Consider the following 25,780-nt stretch of genomic DNA (forward strand, 5'->3'; position numbering starts at 1 on the left):
ATACATACACCAATTCCATTCAGATAAAGTGATGGCAAAAATCTTACCAAGGTTTTAAAGAAACTCATGATGACAGAGTCAGAGTTGTTATAGTCTGTCCCAGCTGCTGCTGTCTTAACGTTCTCTGGCTTTACGTCTTCTTGAGCAAGATCCTCAGCAGCCAAGCAATTGACACCTGCTGAATCCGGCTGCAGAGTGTTTTGATTGCACTCATCTATTACGTCCTGTATAAAAAGGGAGCACAATTCGGTCAGTTCCTCGCTTGTTGAATGCCCAGTAGAAGATTGTAAAAGTAGCCTGTTTGCCACTTGCATCATGTTGCTCTCTGAGCCACAATCCTAATTCCATCCATATTTCTTCAGCCTACATATCCAGAACAATTGGGCATTTATGCAAGCCCCGTCTAATATATGCAGCATTTGCTGTTGGCCGGGGGAACATTGTTCCGAACCAGAGAGAATAGCAAATACAAGAAGCCAGGTTGCATATGGCACGCAATCTCCGTTTCTGTTCAGTGCAGCTGAACACTGAATAGCAAGCAACACATGTCTGCGGCTTAGATCTCTGAATTCTTTACTGTCAGTTCACACCACATACAGTTTACTCGTGCTCAGTTTACTATCCTTTTCCAGGAAGGCACACACACACACACACACACACACACACACACACACACACACACACTGTGCAAGTTCAGGTTTGTTGGCTTATCTGTTTAAATCCAGCTAAAAAAATCGGTGTTGCTTGCTTGAGGAGAGGGACACTCTTGAGTCTGAATCAGAGGACAAGGATTTTAAATCTCTGGTGAAGTCCATTAGCTGATGAGCTCAGGGGAATGTACCTTCACAGTGGAACACCATAGCTCAGGGGCAGAGTATCTGCCTTGCATGAAGAAGGTCCCAGGTACAACCCTGGCATCTCTAGGTAAAGTCTCCTGACTGAAATTCTGGAGAGCTGTTGTCAGTTAGTGTAGACAGTACTGATATATTTATTTATTTAAAGTATTTATTTACTTTGTTTATTTAAAGTAAATACAGTGGTACCTCGGGTTACATATGCTTCAGGTTACATATGCTTCAGGTTACAGACTCCGCTAACCCAGAAATATTACCTCGGGTTAAGAACTTTGCTTCAGGATGAGAACAGAAATCGTGCTCCGGTGGCTCGGCGGCAGTGGGAGGCCCCATTAGCTAAACTGGTGCTTCAGGTTAAGAACAGTTTCAGGTTAAGTATGGACCTCCGGAACGAATTAAGTACTTAACCTGAGGTACCACTGTATACATTCTCCCTCCCTCCCTCCCTCCCTCCCTCTCTCTCTCTCTCTCTCTCTCTCTATATATATATATATATCAGATATACACAGTGGCAGAGCATTCCCAAATGTATTTCCTTACATTTCTATGCCATTTTTCTTCCATTATGGAACCCAAAATGGTCCACATACACAGATCAGACCTACCTAGCTTCAGTAAGGTGGTGGTCTCCTGTGCCTACAGGCCATAAGAACGTTCACAAAACACTATTTTGGAAATACAGGGAGTGATCAAAATGTTGCTCTCTTCAAAATCCTTTTTCTCATTCCTGCTGACATGCAGTGCAGTCTTAAACACAATTACTCGGGATTTCCACTGGACTTGCTCCCCTTGAAGTGTGCTTTGGGTTACACTCTTAATAGCAAAATACTCTTTGTTCTACCACCAAGTAGTTCCCTCTGTGATCAGTGGGGCTTATCCCAGGGTAAAAAAGGAACACAAGGAACTGCCTGTGCCAAATCATTGGTCTATCTAGCTTCTTATTGTCCATATTGATTAGCAATGACTCACCACAGTTTCTGAAAGGAGACATTCTCCTACATGGAGATATTGAGGATTGAACCTGGGATCCTCTGCATGCATAACAAAAACCCAACCACTGAGCTGCGGTCTTTCCCCATGCATAGGATTGTACCCTAATGTTGTGATCCTAAGAACAGGTTCTTGGGATTAAGTCCCATTGAGCTAAATGGTGCTTACATCTGCTTAGACACAGTGCATTGTAAATGAATAAAGCTCATCTTAGGATCCTTGTTATGGGAGGAACTTGCTTCCTTAGAGTGGCTACAAAAACTGTCTCCCCTAATGCTCTCAGAAGAGCAGAACTGAACAGCCGAGAAAGCTGTTTTAGTATTTTCAGTATATAATTAATGGGATGCATAGACAGTTTAACCATCCATTAAATGCAACCTCTGCAGATACAGTGGTACCTCGGGTTAAGTACTTAATTCGTTCCGGAGGTCCGTACTTAACCTGAAACTGTTCTTAACCTGAAGCACCACTTTAGCTAATGGGGCCTCCTGCTGCCACCGCGCCACCGGAGCCCGATTTCTGTTCTTATCCTGAAGCAAAGTTCTTAACCTGAAGCACTATTTCTGGGTTAGCGGAGTGTGTAACCTGAAGCGTATGTAACCTGAAGCGTATGTAACCCGAGGTACCACTGTATATGCTTGACCAAAGAAGTCCAAACAAGCTGTGGCAAATCTGTTATTATTATTTTTAAAATGAGGTTTCCTCTAGTTTATAAGCATGGAGAAATGATATTACATTTTCTCAGGCCTTAAACGTTTGTTTTCTTTAAGAACCTTCTTCTGTCTCTAACTGTAGGCTGGAGGGAGAGTGGCAGTTTTGGCTGGGGTCAACCCTGTTTTATTGCAGCTTGCTTTCAAATGGTGCCAAAAACACCAATGTGCAAAGAAATGTACAGCTGATTGGCATGATGCACAGAAGCCAAGTCACAGCCCAAAGTTCAGTTTTGGCACCTGCTATGCATCCACTCACTCCTCCTCCTTCTGACAATTCTGAATTGATTTCATACCTTCCAGCTGTTCACAGATAAGGAAAGGGGTTCTCTTGCCTTCTTGTAACCTGCACTACTGAACATTGCTAAAATCTACCTTGTACTGAGTCAGAACGTTTGGTCCATTCAGCCCAATAATGTCTACACAGACTGGCAGAGGCTCTCCAGAGATTCGGGCAGGGAGGCTTTCCCACCCCTACCTGGAAATGCTGGAGATTAACTCTTGGACCTTCTACTTACAAAGCAGATGCTCTACTCTACACATAATCGCAAACCCTTTAATATCTTCCAGAAGCACTGCCAGACCCCTCCCACACCTACTGTGTGGGGTGGGGAGTGGGACTTAGACTTCTGCTCATATGCACCACCGTACCTCTGTGACTGAGGGGGTCCAGGGCTGTGTGACATCATTAAGGCATTTGCGCATGATGTTGGCGCACACTGTGGCGTGCTGATGTTGCATGTGCATGCTACATGCTGGTGTGTGTGTCTGGATGCCCCACAGCGTGAGCGCATGGCTGGCAAACAAGTTTGGGGGGCCCCATACCCTCTAATTGAAAATTAGGGGGGCTGGCCCCCATGGCTCCCCACACTTGGTGCCTGTGCTTCTGGTGGTCACAGCAAGAGAGGAAATAATAATAATAATAATAATAATAATAATAATAATAATAATAATTTATTATTTATACCCCACCCACCTGGCTGGGTTTCCCCAGCCACTCTGGGCGGCTTCCAACAAAATATTAAAATACAATAGACCATCAAACATTAAAAGCTTCCCTAAACAGACCTGCCTTCAGATATCTTCTCAAAGTCTGATAGCTGCTTTTCTCTTTGACATCTGGCGTTCCATAGGGCAGGCGCCACTACTGAGTAGGCCCTTTGCCTGGTTCCCTGTAACTTGGCTTCTCGTAGTGAGGGAACCGCCAGAAGGCCCTTGGTGCTGGACCTCAGTGTCCAGGCAGAACAATGGGGAGTGGAGACACTCCTTCAGGTATACTAGACCGAGGCCTTTTAGGGCTTTAAAGGTCAGCAGCAACACTTTGAATTGTGCCCGGAAATGTACTGGGAGCCAGTGTAGATCTTTCAAGACCGGTGTTATGTGGTCTCGGCGGCCGCTCCCAGTCACCAGTTTAGCTGCCGCATTCTGGATTAATTGTAGTTTCGGGGTCACCTTCAAAGGTAGCCCCACATAGCGTGTATTGCAGTAGTCCAAGTGGGAGATAACTAGAGCATGCACCACTCTGGCGAGACAGTCCACGGGCAGATAGGGTCTCAGCCTGCATACCAGATGGAGCTGATAAACAGCTGCCCTGGACACAGAATTGACCTATGCCTCCATGGACAGCTTCAAGTCCAAAATGACTCCCAGGCTGCACACCCGGTCCTTCAGGGACACAGTTACCCCATTCGGGACCAGGGAGTTCTCCACACCTACTTGCCTCCTGTCCCCCCAAAACAGTACTTCTGTCTTGTCAGGATTCAACCTCAATCTGTAAGCCACCATCCATCCTCCAACCGCCTCCAGACACTCGCACAGGACCTTCACCACCTTCACTGGTTCCGATTTGAAAGAGAGGTAGAGCTGGTTATCATCCACATACTGATGAACATCCAGCCCAAACCCCCTGATGATCTCTCCCAGGACAGACAAGAGGAGTGGAGGATCAATGGAGCAAAAAAACAGCATGGATATAGGCTCGGTGCACTTAAAGGAGCAAGCACCATCTCAAGACAAAGACTGCGCATCCATTCATAACCTTTTCTAACTGCAACAAGACATCTGGAACCTGCCAAATGCACATGTTCACTTGCGGAAGAATGTATTTTGCTGGCATTGTTGCCAGATCCATTATGGGGTGACTGGGGTTTCTTTTTCTCATTGTACCTGCATGTTATGTAAAAATTCAATCTTTAAGCAATAAAGAGATTTTTCGAAGAAGAAGAAGAAGAAGAAGAAGAAGAAGAAGAAGAAGAAGAAGAAGAAGAAGAAGACAAGGACCTGGTAGCCCTGGGAACATGTTTATGCTCTTCCTGAACTCAGTGGCTATGTTCACATTGCTACTTTCCAGCCTATACGATTGGAAGCAGTCCTGCATGTGCCTGAATCCCAGTTTTTGGAAGCCACAGGAAGGGAGTGCTGTTGCACTCAGGTCCTATCTTTGGGCTTCCCCACGACATCTGGCTGGCCATTGTGAGACCAGGATGCTGGACTAGATAATAGGCCTTTGGCGTGATCCAGCACACTTGTCTTATGATGTGTCTCTCACCATGTAAGCTCTCCTCCTCACCATTAACATCAGCAGGCAGGACAGGACTCCTGCGCTTTTAATAGTTGTGTAGGAGAGGGAATTTAAGCAGGTGTAGCTACACTTGCCGAATTTTCCCTTTTCTACCCAACTATTAGAAGTGAACAGCCTTGTCCTCTTTTGCATATATGGCCACTGTATTAGCCAGGTAAACTTTAATTTGGAACCATCACGTGCCCTCAGAACGTGGGCTAATAGGCCGCTATCAAGGTGATAGTCAGATGTGGGGATTACTGGGTTGGTTCTCCTGGTTATAATGCTAGTGCTTCTGACCAAGTGTTCCTTTTAAACTGCGGTACCTGTTGCATTATGGAACTGCGGCCTTTTGATGGATATACCTCCATGTCATGCTAAATTTTAAACGCTAGGATACCGCCCCAAATTTGACCTCAGAAAATTGTAGTGCAACTTTCCTGTAATTTTCTGAGTTAATAATGAGGTTATTAACTTGTTTTTCTTTGTCTCTGGAAACAATTAACATGCAAACAACATGCTAAACATCCGATAGATTCCAAGTTGTTTTTACATCATGTGAAAGATCACATAAAATGTGGAAACTATCAGGTAAGGAAACATCAGAGGGATTTAAGTGCTGTCTGAATGCAGCCCAACTCTTCTAAAGATGTGGGAGATTTTATTCACAGATAGTTTGGCACTAAGAAACATCATAATGCCTTCAAAATCATGATAACGTTCAGATGGCCTTTTGAAATATGCATATTTTTTCGTTTGTTCCTATGCTTCTCCTTAGGGTACCCAGTAGTTAGATAAAACCAGCTTTGTATTTGTGTAATATTTGTGTAAGTTTTATTTCTTGTTGGTTCTTGTTGCAAATGACAGCATCCAACTGCTACATCCCAAATATTTACACTTTATTTTATTTTTGTGTGCTTGGATGTTTGCCCCTATATAAGAGCAATTTCAGGCATTGCAGGGGGTACATAATAAAGTCAAATCTACTATGAATCTATTTAGTATTTGTAAAATAATAAAAAGGTAATATTGCTTTGGTACATTGCTGAGTCTGTTCTGCCCTCTCTCCTTCCCTCCCCTTCTTATAAAGAATTTATAGAGAATGGTTTACATATTATTAAGAGGGAAACATACATCTGAGTGGGTCAGCTGTGGGTTGGGGACAGAGATTCTTGATATGTGTGAAATTTTGCATGCATGGAATTGCAGTATAACAAAAGTTCTTCTTAGCTTCATGGAAAGTTCATGGAGAAAGGGCCCATTCTCCGGCTGGCATCCAATGTGTTAAATGAATCTGTTTTATTAGGCAAAAGCACAAGATAATGCCTGCTTAATCTCTCCCGCCTACCATTTTGCAAGCTGACCTCCAAAAGTTACACAGATCAGTTGGCTTGGAATGTCCTAAAACGTTGTTTAGAAATGTCATGTAATAAGAAACTTAATGCAGCGGTCAAGAGCAGCTGCCAAAAAGTAGTGCGAAGGCTTTCCAAGAAAAAATAATGTGCCGTATAGAATGTGCACATTTTTTTAACATTCTTCGTCATCGTAACAATAATGATAAAGATATAAATGAGGCAAGCCAAGCCTGCAGTCATTGTGCTGCACTTGATCCGAATCAAAATGTGATATTGTGATATAAATGAATGTTTAGCAAGTGTCTACAGTGGTGCCTCGGGTTACATACGCTTCAGGTTACATACACTTCAGGTTACAGACTCCACTAACCCAGAAATAGTACCTCGGGTTAAGAACTTTGCTTCAGGATGAGAACAGAAATCGTGCTCCAGCGGCGCGGCAGCAGCGGGAGGCCCAATTAGCTAAAGTGGTGCTTCAGGTTAAGAACAGTTTCAGGTTAAGAACGGACCTCCAGAACAAATTAAGTACTTAACCTGAGGTAAAGGTAAAGGGAACCCTGACCATTAGGTCCAGTCATGACCGACTCTGGGGTTGCGGCGCTCATCTCACTCTATAAGCCGAGGGAGCCGGCGTTTGTCTGCAGACAGCTTCCAGGTCATGTGGCCAGCATGACTAAGCCGCTTCTGGCAAACCAGAGCAGCACACAGAAACACCGTTTACCTTCCCGCCGGAGCGGTCCCTATTTATCTACTTGCACATGACGTGCTTTCGAACTGCTAGGTTGGCAGGAGCAGGGACTGAGCAACGGGATCTCACCCCGTCATGGGGATTCGAACCGCCGACCTTCTGATCAGCAAGTCCTAGGCTCTGTGGTTTAACCCACATCGCCACCCGCGTCCCTTAACCTGAGGTACCACTGTACTAATAAAACTGTGGCTTTGCAAGAGAAATAATTGTTTGTTCGGTAGCACCTTTATTGGAAAGCAAACATTTTAGCGTCACTTTGACATTCTCCTTTTCCTTCCATGTAGGAAGAAATCTCCCTCCTTTATTTTGATTAATTAGATAAATAAACATTAAGCTTCCAGGCCAAGCCAGGCCAGGTAGGGTAGAAGCAAGTACATAGAGTTATTCTTACTATTAAATTTGTAGTCCATTCTTCCAAGGAGCTCAGGGGTTGTGGTTTCCCTCCATTGTGGTTTCAGTTGCCTTCCATGAATTGGAAGGCACAAGTATGGCAATGAGCAGTAGAGGTGACACACTCATACACACTGGTCCTTCCCTCGCATGTTTAGCACTAGGCTAACAATGCCCGAAGAAGGCTAGATATATAATAAAAAGTCTGCATACCTCTCTAAAGACAGCCCCTAATTGGAGATTTATGTGGGGAAAGAGGCTCTCCCTGAAAGCCAGAGAGCATTCTGGAAGCCTAAAAGCTTGTTTGTACATCTCTCTGTGTGTGGTAACTTTGACACAACAGGGGCCTAAAAGAGTTATGAACAGAAAGGCTTAGATTTGTGTGCTGAGTGGGTTGGGCTTTGGGGGGTAAGCAGATGACAAATAAGACATCTGTTGGTTTCATAAGCATTTCTGATAAATAAAATTCCTGGCTGAACTACTGGAGAAAGGCCACAGAGCTATGCAACAGAGTGGGATTCAGTCACATACTGGCAAATTCTGGTTGCGCAACAATGGTTGGTTGGGAGAGCTTGTGCAACAAACCCGCTTCTCCCAAAGACCAGAGTTTCTGCAGTAAGGAAAGTGATGGAGAAATGAACTAGAAAGTGTGGGATAACACTTGCTTCGATTCAGCGTCATCTAACCTCCCCACAAGCAAATCAGAATGAATGCTCAGTAAACAACCAGCAATGTCTCATCTGCCTGCAAACAAATCAGGATGAATGCTCAACAAACAGGTGATATGGGAACGCGCTCTGAGAGAGAGAGAGAGAGAGAGAGAGAGAGAGAGAGAGAGAGAGAGAGAGATGGCTATTCTGAGGATGGTCATTTAACTATTTGTCCTGTCAGAGCTACTGAGACATTTTGATGCCTATGGCAAAAGACAAGATGGCTACCTCTCCCAGTTACAAAAATCCAACCATATTGGCAGCTGAACCTTACTTCAGCAGTGGCAGCAGAGCATCCTCCTTCACCACACCTGAGGGTTCATTTGGAGCAGGCAAATCCAAAGTCCATTTCTGGGGCCTAATCCAGCCCGCCGGCTGATTTAATCCAGCCCCTGTGGCAGTATATGTCCTGGGCTAAAAGCTCAACAAGTTTGGTCAGCCCTCACGCATGTTCACTTCATCAAATCTGGCCCTCTTTGAAAAAAGTTTGGGCACCCCTGATCTAGAGGGTGCATAACAGGCCACATAGCTCATACAGCTCTATCCTTCAAAACCTCACCACCAATCCACATCCTCCAGTATCTGCACCCTGAGGCTGCCATGTCACTCTGCTTAATGGTTTAGCCCTGCAGTAATATATCTATATCTATATCATCTATAAATGGCGCTTCTGTGTGCTGCTCTGGTTTCGCCAGAAGCGGCTTAGTCATGCTGGCCACATGACCCAGAAAAACTGTCTGCGGATAATCGTCAGCTCCCTCGGTGTGGTGTAGTGGTCAAGAGCGGTAGTTTCGTAATCTGGGGAACCGGGTTCACGTCTCCGCTCCTCCACATGCAGCTGCTGGGTGACCTTGGGCCAGTCACACTTCTCTGAAGTCTCTCAGCCCCACTCACCTCACAGAGTGTTTGTTGTGGGGGAGGAAGGGAAAGGAGAATGTTAGCTGCTTTGAGACTCCTTAAAGGGAGTGAAAGGCGGGATATCAAATCCAAACTCTTCTTCTTCTTCTTCGGCCAGTAAAGTGAGATGAGTGTCGCAACCCCAGAGTGTTGTGACTGGACTTAACTGTCAGGGGTCCTTTACCTTTACCTTTATATCATCTAGATCTATTTTTTTTGGGGGGGGGTTATAAAATCTATAGTACAAGAGGCATAGCTGTCAACTTTCGGATTTGAAAATAAGGGACCAGCAGCCTCACCTGTCCTGGGGACAGTCTATGGGATATCTAACAATCTGGGATAGCAGCAGGAAGCAGTGGGAAACGGCGCTGGAATAAGGGAATTTCCCGCAAAAAAAAGGGAAGGTTGACAGCTATGGCAAGAGGGGGAGTCAGCACTACCCATTTAATTTTTTGTACATACAGAATATTCTGGTTATTATAAAATGTGTATGTGTTAGCATCAGCTCTGCCATTTTGGGTGGGTATAATGAGAAGCTATATGAAAAGCTTGTATTCTTGCCAAGCCCTTTTTTGTTCCCATGAAGAGCACGGCTCACTCAGTGAAACATTTCAGTCACATAATTTACCTTGGCTTGAATAGCGAACGCTTCATCGGTTCATGAATCCTGCCCTTGTTTTAATTATGCAGCTTCCTGAATGTAGTTTTGTGGCGCTTGAAAATAAGGCCATGGTTCAGCCAAACACAGAATGCCTGTGTAGTTCCTGGACTGGAATCTAAAATGGAGGCATCTCTCCCTCTCTCTCTTTCCCTCCCTCTCAGCAATGTTAGTTGTTGTTTGTTGGCATTGTGACATGCGGAAAAAGCTTTGAAGTGATTAAGCTCCCACAGAAGCTATCAGTCATGGCTTACTTAAAGAGTGAAGTGTGCCTGAAGCAAAATCTGGAAAATTATGATTAAATCAAATATTTAGACTTCCAGTAGAAATATCTCATCTGTATACAGTAATCAGACGTTCAGCTTTCTGCCGTCTGTCAGAGGCCAAAGATACCAATTTTATCGAAAGTATGTTGATTACCACTGAGCTTTTTATTTGAGCCTAATTCTGCCCACCTGAACACTTGTATAAATAAACCACTTTGGAATTAATGGGAAGTCAAATAAGAGCTGCAGATTGCATTTATTTCAGAAGATATGTCTGGAAAAGTAAAGATCTGCCTCATAAAGCTTATGGCTTGATGGCAAAATAAAAATTATTAGCATTTCATAATACTTGGAATTTCAAGTTCTACACACAGTTTTTTTGAGTAGACTCTCAACAAACAAACAAACAAACAAACAAACCCTGCTTCCTATACATTATCTCAGTAACCGTATCCTGGCAGTAAGCACCCTAGGCTCCAACTGCTTCTAGTTACCAATAAATATTGCTGTTTTCTGGAATGCATCCATGGAAAATAATTGGGTGATATCTAACTAAGTCAACGGGCCCATTCTGAATATGGCTCATGTTGGATATCATTCACTGTTGCTATCTTTTGCTCGCCTTCTTTAAAAATTTAGTGCTATAAGGACCAAAGTAAAACACAAACATTAATTGCATGAATGCAGTTAAAACCCATGGTTTGGTATATGTAAATAGGAGCTATAGAAATGCCCAGGACATTTTGCTGCCTGAAGCACAGGGCAATATGGCATCCCTCTCATTCCAGGAAAAGAATTTGACTAGATTGGCAGCTGAATCTTACTTCAATACAAGTGACAGAAAAACTTCACTCACTGCACCAGAGGGCTTCAGGGTAGCTTTGAGGATGCAGTTCTGAGCTCCAAAACATTGCCAACCCTTCCTGCTGCCCAGCATCTGTTGCTTGAGCCACCTGCCTCACTTCATTCCACAAAACTTGACTTGACCAACTGGACCAATAAAAAACTAACTGCGAACCCAAACCATGGGATGAACCACTACCAATGCTGTTTCGTCCAATCCATAGGGGTAGTCACTGTGGTGACGTACAGAGTTTTGTTGGACTACAACTCTCATCAGCTCCTGCCAGCATGGCCAATGATGATGGAAGTTGTAGTCCAACAACATCTGGAGGACCCCATGTTGGCTCCTCTTGCTGAACACAGTAGTGAATTTTGTCTAGTGTGGCCTGGTTAGGTCTTTTGCAGTTTTCTTGCACAATGAATTACCATGTCCCATAGTATGGTGACAAAAGTGTGATGTAGTTATATGTCAGTAAACAGCCAAACTAGATAGAGAACTAAGATATGCCAGAAAGACAAAGGAGAGTAATCAGTTAAATTTTCTGCAGAGTTTAAGGGCCAACATAGAGGGGATGTAACTTCCATCTCTCTCCAAATTCATACAATTGTAGAGTTGGAAGGGACCCTGAGGATCATCTAGTCCAACCCCATGCAATTGCAGATGTGCTTGGGTGGTGTGAATTGCACCAAGGCCATATCTGGGGAAAACATTTTCCCAATCTCACTTGTTTCCCTGAAAGTGCTACATGCCTTACCATGGAAAACACACAAGTACCATACTTATGTCCTATCACTGACATTAAACACAGAAGATCCAAGGTTCAATCCTGGCATCTCTGGTTAGGAAAAGACCTGGTGATAGAAAGACCTCTGAGATTCTAAATGACTGCTGCCAGCCAGAGTAGACAATACCAGGCTGGATGGATCAATGTTCTGAGTTGGGATAAGATGGCTCCCTATAAGAAAAATGTAATCAGATGAAGGTCAACCATAGTCGAAATCCAGTTTGGTTTGTGTGTGCTTTAAAAAAGAAAAAAAGAAAGTTGGGATATCTAATCATTCACATCTTATTTAGTTTGACCTTTGATAGAAGGGCATGAGACTTTGGAGAGCTACTGTCAGACAGGGTGGATAGTCTTCAGCTAAATGTAACCACAATAAATGAAGCCCTGTAACTCTCAGTAATGGAATAACTCACATAGGATTCTCATTCCCCAGAAGTTTTTGGTTTTTTCAAGCCATCAGAATGTTTGGGGGTTATGTATGAAGTGTCCAAAATATATGTTGTTAGAAATAAAAGCTATTGGGTTAGGGTTAGGGTTAGGGTTAGGGTTAGGGTTAGGGTTAGGGTTATGCTGAAAATTCAACTGCAGGCAAACTCAAAACCAAACATAAAAATAAAAAGGTGGGGTACAAGAGAGATTATTTTAAAAACTCCCCCCCCCGATTCACAGAATCCTATTATTAGTAATTCCACCTTTTATTTTAAAGAGCAACCTGCACAATAGAGTTTACTTCTTTACAAGCAGGGGATGAAGTTAGTACAAAATGCATGGCTGAATTTAAACTGTAGAAATGGTTGTAATCTCAAGAGTATTATCCAGAAATTGCTCTAGGAAAGTGAAAGAAGTCTACTTTGGTTTCACCTTGCCTTCTCCGTGTATATAGTTTCATGGTGAAACTCTATACATAAATTTGGTGGCACCTGCCTCACACTAAGGTCACCACAAGTTGACCAATGGCTGACTCTTGAACACCAAACCCAAAGAAGATAAGAACACAAAAACATAAGAAGAGCATTGGTAGAAATGTCTCCAATTTTCACAACTTTTCTTATGAATGAAATATTTCAGGTAGTTGAAATTGTCACCATACCTTAATTACCATTCAGTGAGACTAGGGCAGGGAGCAGGCAGTGATGCTCAGTGGGCCAAATTTGGCTTCTGGGCTCCTAGTCAGCAAATTGTGCTGCGGGGCTAACATTGCAGCTGCAGTGGATTATTATTTCTCTCCAACAGGTGGCTGTTCCACCAATGTCACTCAACGGGGATTTAGCTTCTTATCACATTGTACAGTGTGATGCTATCTTGTCCCATTAAAAAACAAAAACACCTCCAGACAGACTTAATTAGAAACAAATTATACCATCCTGTTTTGTTTACTTGCCTTCCCCTGCAAGACATTCTCTGGCGTGCTTTGTAATCCTGCAGTTCCTTCTGCTGTGATGATGACACCTGGATTCTCTTCCTTCACCTCCTCTTGGCTTTGGTCTTGTGCTTTGATCTTGTCTTTCCCCCTTTCCACTTTGAAGAGTCTGTCGAAAAAGCTTAACTCTTTGGGCTTGGACAAAGCGGCATCCTCCTCCTCCTCTGCCTTCCCCGGTGCTGTGAGTTCAATTTCACTGAGAGATTCTTCCCTTAGGTTTTTATCTGAAGCTTCCTCTGTTGCAGCTGCAGCAGGAAGGTCCACATTCTCACTCAAGGCTTTGTTCGCTTGGGGTGCTTCTGAGCTGACATCAAGCTGAGCCGACCCAGCCGATGCATTTGCTGCTTTCTCTTCGGTACGTCCTGGTACAGGCCGTGAAAATGCAAAGACAAAACGAGATTTGGCAGCTGGTGGGGCCGCCTTGGCCTCCTTCCCAAGATTATTTCCACTGGCCTCGGAGCTGGAGCTGAGCTCCATTGTCTTCTGGGAAGAAACGGCCACATTATCCTGGACAACACTCACTCTTGCATCCACTACAAGTACAAACAAGAAAACAGCAATTATCCATCATGACAGGAAAGATGCACTATTAATCATAGCTGCCTGCGTATTTAATGGACTGATTGTAAACTGCAATGGCTAAACAAGCACAGTGTGTACGTGTCATTCTCATTACAAAGTGTGAGCTTTGGCCTATCCGCTTACACATGGAATATGGGTTGCTGAAGCCCACTGTATTGTCATTGTTGACTATTTATGGCCCACACTTTGATGACACTGGAATGCTCCCTTAAGCTATAGGGCAAGGGTGAGGAACTCTTTCTGGCCAGCTGGCCAGATCCTTATCTCCCTACCTCTGGAGAACTAAACTGGAAAGGTGAGTGTCCTAGAAACAGCAGGTGATGCTGTGCTTTGAAGCCCCAACTGCTGGGACTTCAAAGTGCAACATGGAGGTTGTTTGAAAGCTCTTTTGCAAACAGCTCCATGCTGCACTCTGAATGTCCAAAACCCAGATGTTTAAAGAGCAACATGGGGCTGTTTGCAAAAGGGCTTTTAAATAGCCCAGCACTGTATTTTGGCTTTGTATGTTTGTTCACAGTAGGGGGACAGGTAGATACAGCCAATTGAGCAGGATAGAACTCTCCGCTCACCAGCTGATGTGTTGAGGGTTCAAGCCTGCTAGATGTAGGGGTCTCCCTGATGATGGCATAGAATGACAGGGTTAGAAGGAACCTACTGTTAATCATTTGCAGCAGTTTGAATTTGTCAAAGGCTTTGTCTCTGCATGCCCTGTGTGGTAACGGGCACAATTATTTTTTGTTTTTAAAGACAAAAGTTGCAAAAGTGTAGCTTCCCGGTTATCGTTCTTTGTTGAATCATTAGAAACTGAAACCACATAAGGAACTGCATGCTGGAGAATTCAAAAGCAGAGCATGCTTTGAGTTGAGTGTAGCTAGTTCCTGAAAATGTGGGGATGGAAATCTTTAGAAATCTGATAAGTATTTGCATTGTTGTGAGAAAGATGAGATTTCTAGAAGTAAAGGCAAGATTCCCCTTGCCAGAAACAGTGTAAAATTGTCCTCAAAGGGAAAGGAAAATTGTGAGGTTTCAAGGTACAGTTTCTGAGAATTAACAATGTGGAAATGCAACAAAACCTGTTCTTTTATTGCAGAATGAATAATCTAATTGTTAACTCCCATCAAAGCACAATAGCTGAAGGAATCTTATTTGCTGTGACTATTCCAATGCTGCCTTTAAATCGGAGCCAGCCCTACCTTTGGCTATTCCCCTCCCTTGAATGGCAGAGCTGAGTGTGCCAACCAGCATATCATTAACCCCCTAAAGTAGCCTACTGCTAACCTGCATTCCACTGTCTTTTGCTCTAGAGCTTGGAACTGCCACTTCAGCAACAGCATTTGGGTGGTGCAGGTGTGGCTGTCTTGCTCTCCTGACTTCCCAACACTGTGCATCATGGACACTTACAAGGAAGGAGGCTGGGTGGGTGGCAAGGCAGCAGGGAGCTTGGCAGGTACAGGCCTGGTGGCAGAGCGAATCTGATGCTCCTGCTACCAGGCCCGCACGGTGCCGAACTCTCTGCTACCGTGGCCCACCCACCCTCCCAGTTGGACCGTCAGGACAGCAACACAGCCACACCTGCCCTGTTCTGCCAGCTGCTGCTGATCAGCAGTGGAGCAGGCCATATTTGCTGGAGGCTCCATCCTTTCCTAGCAGTTAGCCCAGGTCCTGATTTGAGGTGTTACATGTGCTTCACCCTCCTCCCAAGTAGCTCACATGCAGCTAGCTCGGTGTTCCTCAAACTTGGGTCTCCAACTGTTTTTGGACTACAACTCCCATCATCCCTAGCTAGCAGGACCAGTGGTCAGGGATAATGGGAATTGTAGTTCCAAAACAACTGGAGGCCCAAATTTGGGAAATCCTGAGCTAGCTGAACTTACTTACTTTTCTGGCCTTGTAAACCTGGGGGTGGGTGATAAGGGACGATCCAAGGGCCAGCCAAGAACCCAAGCAGTCCTGGGGCCAGATTGTTATGGTCCTCAGGGCCATTAGTTGTGCGGAGATCTGCTGAGGGGTCCCACTCTTTCTCCTCCTTCTCCAAGGAGAGAGAGAGAACCTAGGCTCCAGGACTGGGGAGGGCTGAACCATGACTTCCTACCACTCTGTTGTCCTTAATAGCACCTTGTCCTTGGTCTGGGGCCATCCCTGCAATCCTCAAGCTCCCTTGAGTCACTGTTGTCCTATCCCTGAACCTCCTTAGAGAGGCTTTAATTTGAGAACTCTGGTTCTAGAGCAATGGATCAAAAAACTTGCCATAAGCTCTCATTAATCAGCATGTACAAGGCAGCAGGATCTAGCCTGAAAATGGCATCCTTTCACTCACGCAAGTGAAATCAAGCACAAAGATAAAAGCCTGCCACGGTCGATTGACATACCTTTGATTTCAGAAACTACACCGAGGCAAGACAGACATTAAAATCATTTCTAAATGTGTTTCTTAAACAGCTGTGGAAAGACATGAGCCAAGTGTACAAGACAAAGCAGGAAAATGGAAAGATCCCACTGTGATGATGCCTTTGCAGCTGTGAACTAGTAAAGCATTATAGGAATGGGGCTTATTTCTGGGTGTCTAGAACCATCAGCAAAATGGAAAAGAAAGTGATCGTGAGCAATATTCACATGATATTTAACAGTCACCACTTTCCATTTCAAGCCCTGTTGCACGAACATGTCTGCACAGCTTGTGAGCCACCAAGGTTGAATTTCACCAAGTAGTACTTATGTTTGATGCATATTCAGCAGCTGGTCCAAACAATCCAGGATCGGCTAATAAACCCAGCTAATTAACTGCCCCACAAAAATCAGAGATATTGGCTTTCCTCCCCATTCACATCTGTGTAGCAGAATCTAGCTAGAAATGCATCTTCACTGAACACATACAGTTCCACCTCTAAGAGGCACCCGACTCACATCAGCCCCAGCCAGTATGATAAATGATGGGAGTTAACAACATCTGGAAGCTCCCAAGTTAGCCACCCCTGGTCTAGACATAGCTTTCAGCCTATTCATATGACCCAGCTTCTATTATAATAATGTGAACTGCCCTGAGAACCACGGATGAAGGGTGGTATACAAATTTAATAAATAATAATTACAAGCTGGGTATTTTAGTTGCAGAATCAGGCCATATAACAAAGCAGGTAGCCTCCACTGGGTCCACAGATGAGGAGGGCAACTTTTCAAGCACTGGAGCTCCACCAGAACACAGGAATAGCTTGGACACATTGACTATCTGGGTTGCTTTTGTTATTTTAGCAGATTGGTAAACTTACTGCCACCCATTTACTAAATATGCTGCTAAATACACACAAGCCAGGGTGCTATGAAGTCTGGGAAAGTATCAACAAGATGAAAGATACAGAGAAAGAATCAGAAATTGTAAGTTTGATGGTGCTGCATGATGTCTTTGTTTCTCTATAGTCTCCTTTGGCATCACTGGGATACATTGTTCTTTATCACTTTATGATGGGGCACTTTATTTGTGAATACTTCATTCTCTTGCTCATGAGGAGGATCTAGAAAGCTTCACTGGAGCCTGGCCGCTTATTGGTCTTGATCTCAAAATGGTATAAATGTGTATGGAGTAATTGTGAGCTGGGACTGGTTATGTTTGCTCCATATAATTTCCTTTTGCATGGTGTGGGGAGTGGGAGTAAGAGTGAGACATCATCTTTCTTACCCACCAACTCACCCATCTGATGCCCCTGCCCTACCCTGCGGAGGAGGCTTCCTGGGAGCCTCATGGAAAACACTTTGAGGTTCCTAAAGACCTCAGTATAGACGCTATCAATATCTATTTATAGACACATGCTACACCTTAACTTTCTCAGCAGGGTTCTTGTTGTTTGACTCTTAACCAGCACCTGTTTTTAGTTTGTAAGTAGCTTAACAGAGTAATGCAACATTTCTTGAAATTCAAGATCTAGCACATTTCAGATTATCTTGCAATGATTTATGTTTTTCTTAAATTATTCATGCCAGTGCAGTAAACAAGTGCCAGTTTTTCAGAAAGACCAGGCTTGTTTTTTGAGAGAAAGGGCTTCACTTATTTGCCCTGGCAGGAAGGGTTATTAATCCATGGCATTTAGGCCAACGTCTCAAATTAGGGCTTTGAATACACAGTTGTACCTTCAGCCACGACTATACGTTAAGAGGCATATAAATGGCTTCATGCACCTTGAAGCAAAGCTGCAACTCCAAATATCACACCACTGCCTTTGAGAAAGGGAGTGCAGAACTTTTTTTCCACTTTCGTTTGTGAGCAAGGCTGGATACAAACATGGATAAAGTGTGACTGCTGTATTGCTGACATCTCCTTGTGTTTGTGTGAAACAATAGAGAATGGTTTTACTTTTAGCGTATAGGGCAGGTGTGTAAAAATACTTCCTGTGCTATGATGTTAAATAACAGGAAGGCCTTGAGAGATGCACAGTTTTGAATGCCGTGTGGAACCCAACAACTTGGAAGCAACAGTCCACATAAGCATAGTGTCTTGTTGAGAATGGGGTTCAGCTAAAATTTGATGCATCAGAATGATGTGTGCTGGATGTGGCACCATAAGACAGACAGCAAACAGCTGCAAAAACATGCTGCCTAATGAAAGAAACGCTTCTGATTTAATACAGACATGGGGCAGAGGCAAGTACGTGCTTATCTTTTTAATCAAGATCTCCATTAAAACAAACGTTACCATCTTCAGAGAAGCTTTATGTGAACAGCTGCACTTGTTCAGGTTGTAACACAAAACAAGTTAAATGCCACCAAGCCTGCACACCTGTTGTCTGTATTCTGACAATTGCTTGACATCCCCTCCTGTTTTGTTTTTTGCTTTTCCTGTTTTATAGTCCCAGCAGAAAACAAAAACAGGAGGCTTATCAACCCCCAGGTGTTGGGCTGTTTCTGCTTGTTGTGCTACACAACTGGGGTCACCAAACATTTTGGGCCCATGGGCACATTTGGATTTTTGAGTGAGTGCTGTGCACTCAGTAGGATTCAGTAAAATTAATCTGAGCTTTGAAAAGTACATAAAGTAAAATGGGAAGTGAGAAAGAAGAAGAAGAGTTTGGATTTGATATCCCGCTTTATCACTACCCTAGGGAGTCTCAAAGTGGCTAACATTCTCCTTTCCCTTCCTCCCCCACAACAAACACTCTGTGAGGTGAGTGGGGCTGAGAGACTTCAAAGAAGTGTGACTAGCCCAAGGTCACCCAGCAGCTGCATGTGGAGGAGCAGAGATGCGAACCCGGTTCCCCAGATTATGAGTCTATTGCTCTTAACCACTACACCACACTGGCTCCAGAAAGAACAGCACTCTTCTGATTTCCTTCTTCAACACTTCATATCCCTCCAAGGGGGTGGGGAGAGTATAGGCATTGTCATCAGAACATAAGGAGAGCCCTGCAGGATCAGTTCAATAGCCCATCTAGTCCAGCATCATCCTGTTCACAAAGTGGCCACCCAGTTGTCCACAGAAAACCCATGAGCAAGACTCAAACACAAGAACACTCTCCACCACCACTTCATGACCAGGGTATAGGGGCTTAGAGGTTTCGGACACATCAGGGGAAGACTTCAAGGGCACCATGTTGGTGACCTCTGTGTTACAAGTTGGGGAACACTCCTATTGTCCTTGAGTGTGCATACACACAAGACAGGCAGACATAAGCAAGGGCAAATGTCAGTCCTCTTTTGCAGAGAGCATGGTCTGGCAGACAAGCCAACTTCTGAATGAGTCAGAGAAAGAAGTCAAATACCATTAATCACTCTGAGTTAACACCCACAACTTATATATGATATTGACATATCTGCTTTTTGTGCTGCGCCTGAACCTCCACCTATGTACTGTACACAGAGAAGAGTCAAGTGACCAATAAATAAATCAAATATAAGCAGGGCTATGGAGAATAGGGTTCATTTGTAGGTTGGTGCCATCAGATTATGGACAGCCATTTTCAAACAATCCCCTGGAGGTCTGTTTGTGGGAATGTTATGCAGAAATTAGTCCACACAAATTTGTCTGCTCATGAGATCCAGTAGTAATCCCGTAACCTGTTCACAGACACACCCAGGAAGCTCTGCAGTCCCCATCCCAATCATTACACTGGAAGATTGCCCTAAAGCCCACAGCAAAAAGCATCCAAACCCTTTATAGGCTAGGAGTTTGGAAGAATTCAAACTTTGCCTTGCTTTTCTATTACACAGTTTCAAAGGAAAACAAAACCAGCTAGGCCAGACCCCTCCTTTCCGGTCTACTGGCAATGATCAACTTTCCCTCAAATCATGTCCAACTTTATGTTTTGCAACATGTCCCTCTCTCTTCCCCTATCAATTTTCCTGATGATTTTAGATTTTAGACTAAAGTTGCACTCATTTTGAGAAGTGAGTCATTACAGACCCCAAGTGGAATCACTTGATCACATTAAGGGCCAGCTGCATTAATATTCACTGCATGACACAAATGCAGCTCTCTGTTTTGCAAATAGATTCCCATACCTTGATCCTAAACACACACTTTCATAAATGCAGCAAACTAGCCATGCAGAAGCCACACAGCTCGTACTAAGTAGGCAGGTGTTTCCTCGGGGGTGTGATAAATGATGTGGTTTTGTCTTACATGGTTTTATCTCATGCATGTTTTATAAAAGCTTCCTGGCTTGTCATTGTTTCTGGCTCCCAGCCTTTGCCTATAATATACTATAGCATATAGTATGGACTGTATACCAATATGATTAATGTCTGCTTAATTTGTATGATTTACATACGTCTCCTGTGAAAAGGAATGCCAGAGAGAAATGCCAAAGAGATCGTATCTTTTATTGGTCTGAACTGCAATCAGTATAGGAAAAGGCAAACTGATGAATGACACAGAATAAAAAGTATTTTGTTTCTAGACAATGATCTAAGCGAAATAACTAAGAAACACCCATTGTCCCCATATGTGTCCAAGAACAAGGGCTGGATTATATGTAGCAATCACGTAGAGCTGTCCTGAACACTATCCATTGCAGCTAGCAAAGAGTTTGAACACCTAGATTAGCAGAGGTTGACCCACTAAATGCATCACAAACGCACATTCTTATATCAGATTACATAACAACTGTCCCCTAAAATCTTGCACGTTTTTATACCCAGGAAGTGAACATTTGCATAAATGTGTGGGTGTGGATTTCTCTTTGTACAGGGGGCTTGTTTAAATCAGCTGGAGTTGGAGGGCCCATCCAGAAATGGGCATGACAGCCTTTCCTGCTCTGAACATACCTGCATCACCATTTGCAGAAGGAACAGTCTGTATAGTCGCGATTGTGACTGGTCCATTCTTAAGGTTTTCAGGAGGTTCAGATGAAACCTAGAGCATCAGACTGAAGGTTAGTCGTTGAAACTGCTTGGTCACAAACCCTTGCACAATTTTGAACACTGCAGTAATAAACCCTAACTCGGTTCAGAAGAGAGTGGTTCATTATTACCTTGGGCTTATGCATTCCCTCTTTCCTCTCCCTGTTCCCATTATGCCCTTTACATCAGAACTGGGCAAACTATGTTTTGCTCAAACCAGTTTTCCAGGCTCAGGTGTGTAACAACAAACCATGGCTTGCCATTGAACTAGAAGTCAGGGAAAGAATGAGAAAATGCGAGTAGAGGAAGGAAGAGGAAGGTAGCCTAAGATGTGCAAGCATTAAAGAATTCTGGGCACTGGTGTTCACCCTTCAATGAGTTACAATTCCTGGCAACCCTTAACAAATTACAGTGGAACCTTGGTTCTCGAACAGCTTAGTTGACAAACAAATCAGCTCCCGAACACTGAAAACCCGGAAGTGTTCCGGTTTTCGAACGTTTTTTGGAAGCCAAACATCAGACACAGCTTCCGCTTGACTGCAGGAAGCTCCTGCAGGCAATCAGAAGCAGCACCTTGGTTTTCGAACGTTTCGGGGGTCAAACAGACTTCTGGAATGGATTACATTTGAGAACCGAGTTACCACTGTACAATGCCCAGAGTGCTTTGAGGGAAAGAATGTGCTTCAAATGTGCTTTAAATGTTTAGTGTGTTTGCATCCTGGGAGGAGATGTGTGGGTGGAGGAGACTCAGCTATGGAATTCTTAAATTTACTTTTGTGCTTGGATCACTCCCATTTGTATTTGGGTATTTCGACAAACAAATAGCATGGGACTTGATCCTTCTGAGCCACAAAGCTTTGTCTGTCCCTGGTTGGTGTTCTATTTGCTTACCTAATCATCGTTTAGCTAGAGATCCACCCTGTTCACTGCTGCCCTTCACAGTCCTTGCTTGATGTATCCCATCCCTACCACCTTCCTGGAGCTTTTTCCTTACATGGGCCGTTTTTATAGGTACAGTGGTACCACGCAAGACGAATGCCTCGTAAGACGAAAAACTCGCAAGACGAAAGAGTTTTTCGTTTTTTGAGTTGCTTCGCAAGACGAATTTCCCTATGGGCTTGCTTCGCAAGACGAAAATGTCTTGCAAGTTTGTTTCCTTTTTCTTAAAACCATTAATACCCAGGGTGCATTGCTTGAAGAGGTGCAGTTGCGACTTGACTTCGAGGAGCAACTCATAGCACGCGGTGTGGTAGCCTTTTTTGAGGTTTTTGAAGACTTTGGTGATTTTTGAAGCTTTTCCAAAACTTCTTTTGCAGCCATTTGGTAAGTTAAACTTTTAAAACTTTTTTTGGGGTTTTTGGATTTTGGGTTGGGGTGTTTGGAATTCAAGGACTTGGTGTTGGGGAGGGGTTTGCAAGAATCTGGAAGCTTGTGTGTTTTTTTCTGCATTTTTATGATTTTTTGTGACCATTGGGGCACTTTGCTGTTGTTTAAAAAAAAGATTTATGGGTTTGGATTTCTGTGTGGTGGGTGGCTGGGGGAATAGTTGAGAAGGGGTTTGCAAGAATCTGGAAGCTGTTTTGGAAGAGGATGCCCAAAAGGACTTTCATCACTCAGGAGGAGGCCAGGTTGCCTGGCCACAAGCCCATGAAGGACCGTCTGACCCTGCTCTTCTGTGCCAACACAAGCGGCGACCTGAAGTTCAAGCCCCTGCTGGTGTACCACTCGGAGAACCCACGGGCCTTCAAGAAACACAAGGTCGACAAGGAGCAGCTGAGTGTCATGTGGCGATCCAACAGTAAGGCTTGGGTCACACGTGTGCTGTTTGTGGACTGGGTCAATCTTGCTTTTGGCCCTGCTGTGAAACAGTACCTGCTGGACAACGACCTGCTGCTGAAGGCTTTGCTTCTGATGGACAATGCTCCTGCTCATCCTAAAGGCCTTGAGGAGGACTTGTTGGAGGAGTTCAGCTTCATCAACATCATGTTCCTGCTGCATAACACCACGCCACTGCTCCAGCCGATGGATCAGCAGCTCATCGCCAATTTCAAAAAACTCTACACCAAGGAGCTTCGAGGTGACTGATTGCACCAACATCACCCTGCAGGAATTCTGGAAGGACCACTTCGACATCATCACCTGCTTGAAGATGATCACCACGGCCTGGGACGGGATCAACCAGAGAAATGTGAACTGCGCTTGGAGCAGCCTGTGGCTGGACTGTGTGGCACCAAGTGACTCTGATGCACCAGAGTCAACAGTGGTGCAGGACATTGTTTCCTTGGGGAGGACCATGGGCCTGGAGGTCACAGAGGAGGACGTCAGCGAGCTGGTAGAGGAGCACGACCACGAGCTGACCACCCAGGAACTGGTCAAACTGGTCGAACTGCAGGCAGAGGCTGTGCAGGAGCAGGCCTCGCTGGAAGAGGAGGAAGCAACTGAGGAACGGCTGTCCTCCAAAGAACTGAGGGACATTTGCCAGAAGTGGAAAGATGTGCAGGCTTTTGCACAGCGGCACCACCCTGACAAGGACCTGACACGTGACCTTGCGAACACTTTTGATACGAGGGTCATGTCGTCTTTCAGGGAGGTGCTGAAAAGGCGGATGAAGCAGCAGACCATGGACAGGTTCTTCAGCAAGAAGCAAAGAGTGGAAGAGGAACCTTCTTCGAGTTGTCCCCCAGAGTCTTAGAAAATGTATGTACAGTACTGTACACTTTGGTGATTTTTAAATGCTTTTCTGTCATGTTTAGAAACTTAAATTATTGTTCCTTCAATTTTTGAAACGCTCTTTACAGTATGTGTGACTTTAAAGAGCACTTAATAAACTCTTTTTGTACCAAATTTGGCTTTGTTTGGACTTTTTTTGACCATGGGAACGCATTAATTGATTTTCAATGCATTCCTATGGGAATCCGTGCCTCGCAAGACGAAAAATTCGCAAGACGAAAAAACTCGCAAAACGAATTAATTTCGTCTTGCGAGGCACCACTGTAGAGGCATCCATCCAAGCATGCACATAACCCTACAATTTCCTGACACAGTACAAAACACAAAAGCAAAATTTAGATGCTGCATAGTTGGGTCTCCATCTCCTCCCAGTCTCTAAATACAGACTGCATTTCTTTCAGCCCAGCAAGTGTAGTCGGGGGCTGCCAGAGACACAGCTTGTGCCATGGGTAGGCAAACCAAGGCCTCAGGGGCCAGATTCGGCCCAATTGCCTTCTCAATCTGGCCCGCGGACGAGAATTGGTGTGTTTTTACATGAGTAGAATGTGCCTTTTTATTTAAAATGCATCTCTGGGTTATTTGTGGGGCCTGCCTGGTATTTTTACATGAGTAGTGGGGCATAGGAATTCATTTTTTTTTTTTCAAAATATAGTCCAGCCCCCCACAAGGTCTGAGGGACAGTGGACCAGCCCCCTGCTGAAAAAGTTTGCTGCTTGTGCATTTTCAATACAATTTGACCAGACGAAGCAGAACAAAGAAATCTACAGATTTTTACCTCTGAATATGCTGTTATGTGAACAGGTTCGTCGTCTTCAGGTTCCCTTTGCATGGACATTGTGTTTCCCATAGTGGACGCTGTGTTTGAGAAAATACAGAATTTAGGAAACATGGGGTTGACTGAGCAGCCTTTAGCTACACTTCAGAGCAGGGATGTATTCGCAGGACCCTATGAGGATGTGAGTTTTCTTGGCAGGGATACTGGAGTGGCTTGCCAGTTCCTGCTCCAGGTGGATCACATTTGGTGATCCTGAAGCTGAGGCTCCAATACTTTGGCCACCCTCATGAGAAGAGAAGACTCCCTGGAAAAGACCCTGATGTTGGGAAAGATGGAGGGCACAAGGAGAAGGGGACAACAAAGGACGGGATGGTTGGACAGTGTTCTCGAAGCTACCAGCATGAGTTTGACCAAACTGCGGGAGGCAGTGCAAGACAGGAGTGCCTGGCGTGCTCTGGTCCATGGGCTCATGAAGAGTCGGACATGACTAAACGACTAAACAACAACAACAACATGGGGATGTGAGAGACACTAAACCGTAGTTCGTATTCTCACATACACCACCACTTCTCTGAGTCGTTGAGAAGTTTCAGATGCATCAGTTTGCCCAGTTTTAAATTACCTTTGGGAGGTGGTTACTGGAGGCTTAGTGGCATTAGGTGGTATTTACATGTATTAACAAATGTACGGGCAGAGCACAGGTGGAAGCACAGCTTAACTTACAAATACTCCACCAGACAGTGAAAGTCATAGAACCATAGGTTCATAGAATTGTAGGCCTGGAAGGGACCCAAAGGGGCATCTATTCTATCCCTGTGCAATCCACTGCACCCACATAGGACCTCTTGAGAGAGGCAGGCTGCACCTCAAGATGCAGAGCCCAAACTCAGCTCTGTCTCAGCACCTATTTCAAAATGTAGTCTTGCTCTTTTCACACACAAACACCTAGATCACAGCATCCTTAGCTGGGGTGGGGAAGGTGTTGCTCTTCCCATTTGAAAAACTACAGATGCTTTATCAATAAGCAATTGTTCAACAATTTAGTCCCATGGAATCGACATCACATGAACATCCCTAGCCATTAATCTGCAGCTCCCCTAACAATAAATGTCCCATTAAGGAAGTCTCCAGCAGTACTTCTGACACCATTAACCCTTTCCTGTTCAAACCCAGATCTGTTG

The 25,780-nt window shown here is 44.3% G+C and overlaps 1 protein-coding gene across 7 annotated transcripts in view; it reads right to left on the minus strand.

Moving 5' to 3' along the window:
• Window positions 1-25,780, minus strand: part of BCAS1 (brain enriched myelin associated protein 1) — a 55,406-nt gene that overhangs the window by 25,096 nt on the left and 4,530 nt on the right. For all 7 annotated transcript variants that reach the window (XM_083618681.1, XM_083618679.1, XM_083618682.1 and 4 more), the window contains exons 2-5: window positions 24,600-24,679; window positions 21,020-21,107; window positions 13,148-13,719; window positions 48-224 (exon numbers count right to left, since the gene is read on the minus strand). In XM_083618681.1, the coding sequence (XP_083474807.1) occupies window positions 48-224; window positions 13,148-13,719; window positions 21,020-21,107; window positions 24,600-24,671 (909 nt within the window). In that variant the 5' untranslated portion in view covers window positions 24,672-24,679. The remainder of the gene's footprint in view (window positions 1-47; window positions 225-13,147; window positions 13,720-21,019; window positions 21,108-24,599; window positions 24,680-25,780) is intronic.

The sequence above is a fragment of the Podarcis filfolensis genome (genome assembly GCF_964270895.1).
Source record: "Podarcis filfolensis genome assembly, chromosome: 6".
Classification (NCBI taxonomy): domain Eukaryota; kingdom Metazoa; phylum Chordata; class Lepidosauria; order Squamata; family Lacertidae; genus Podarcis; species Podarcis filfolensis.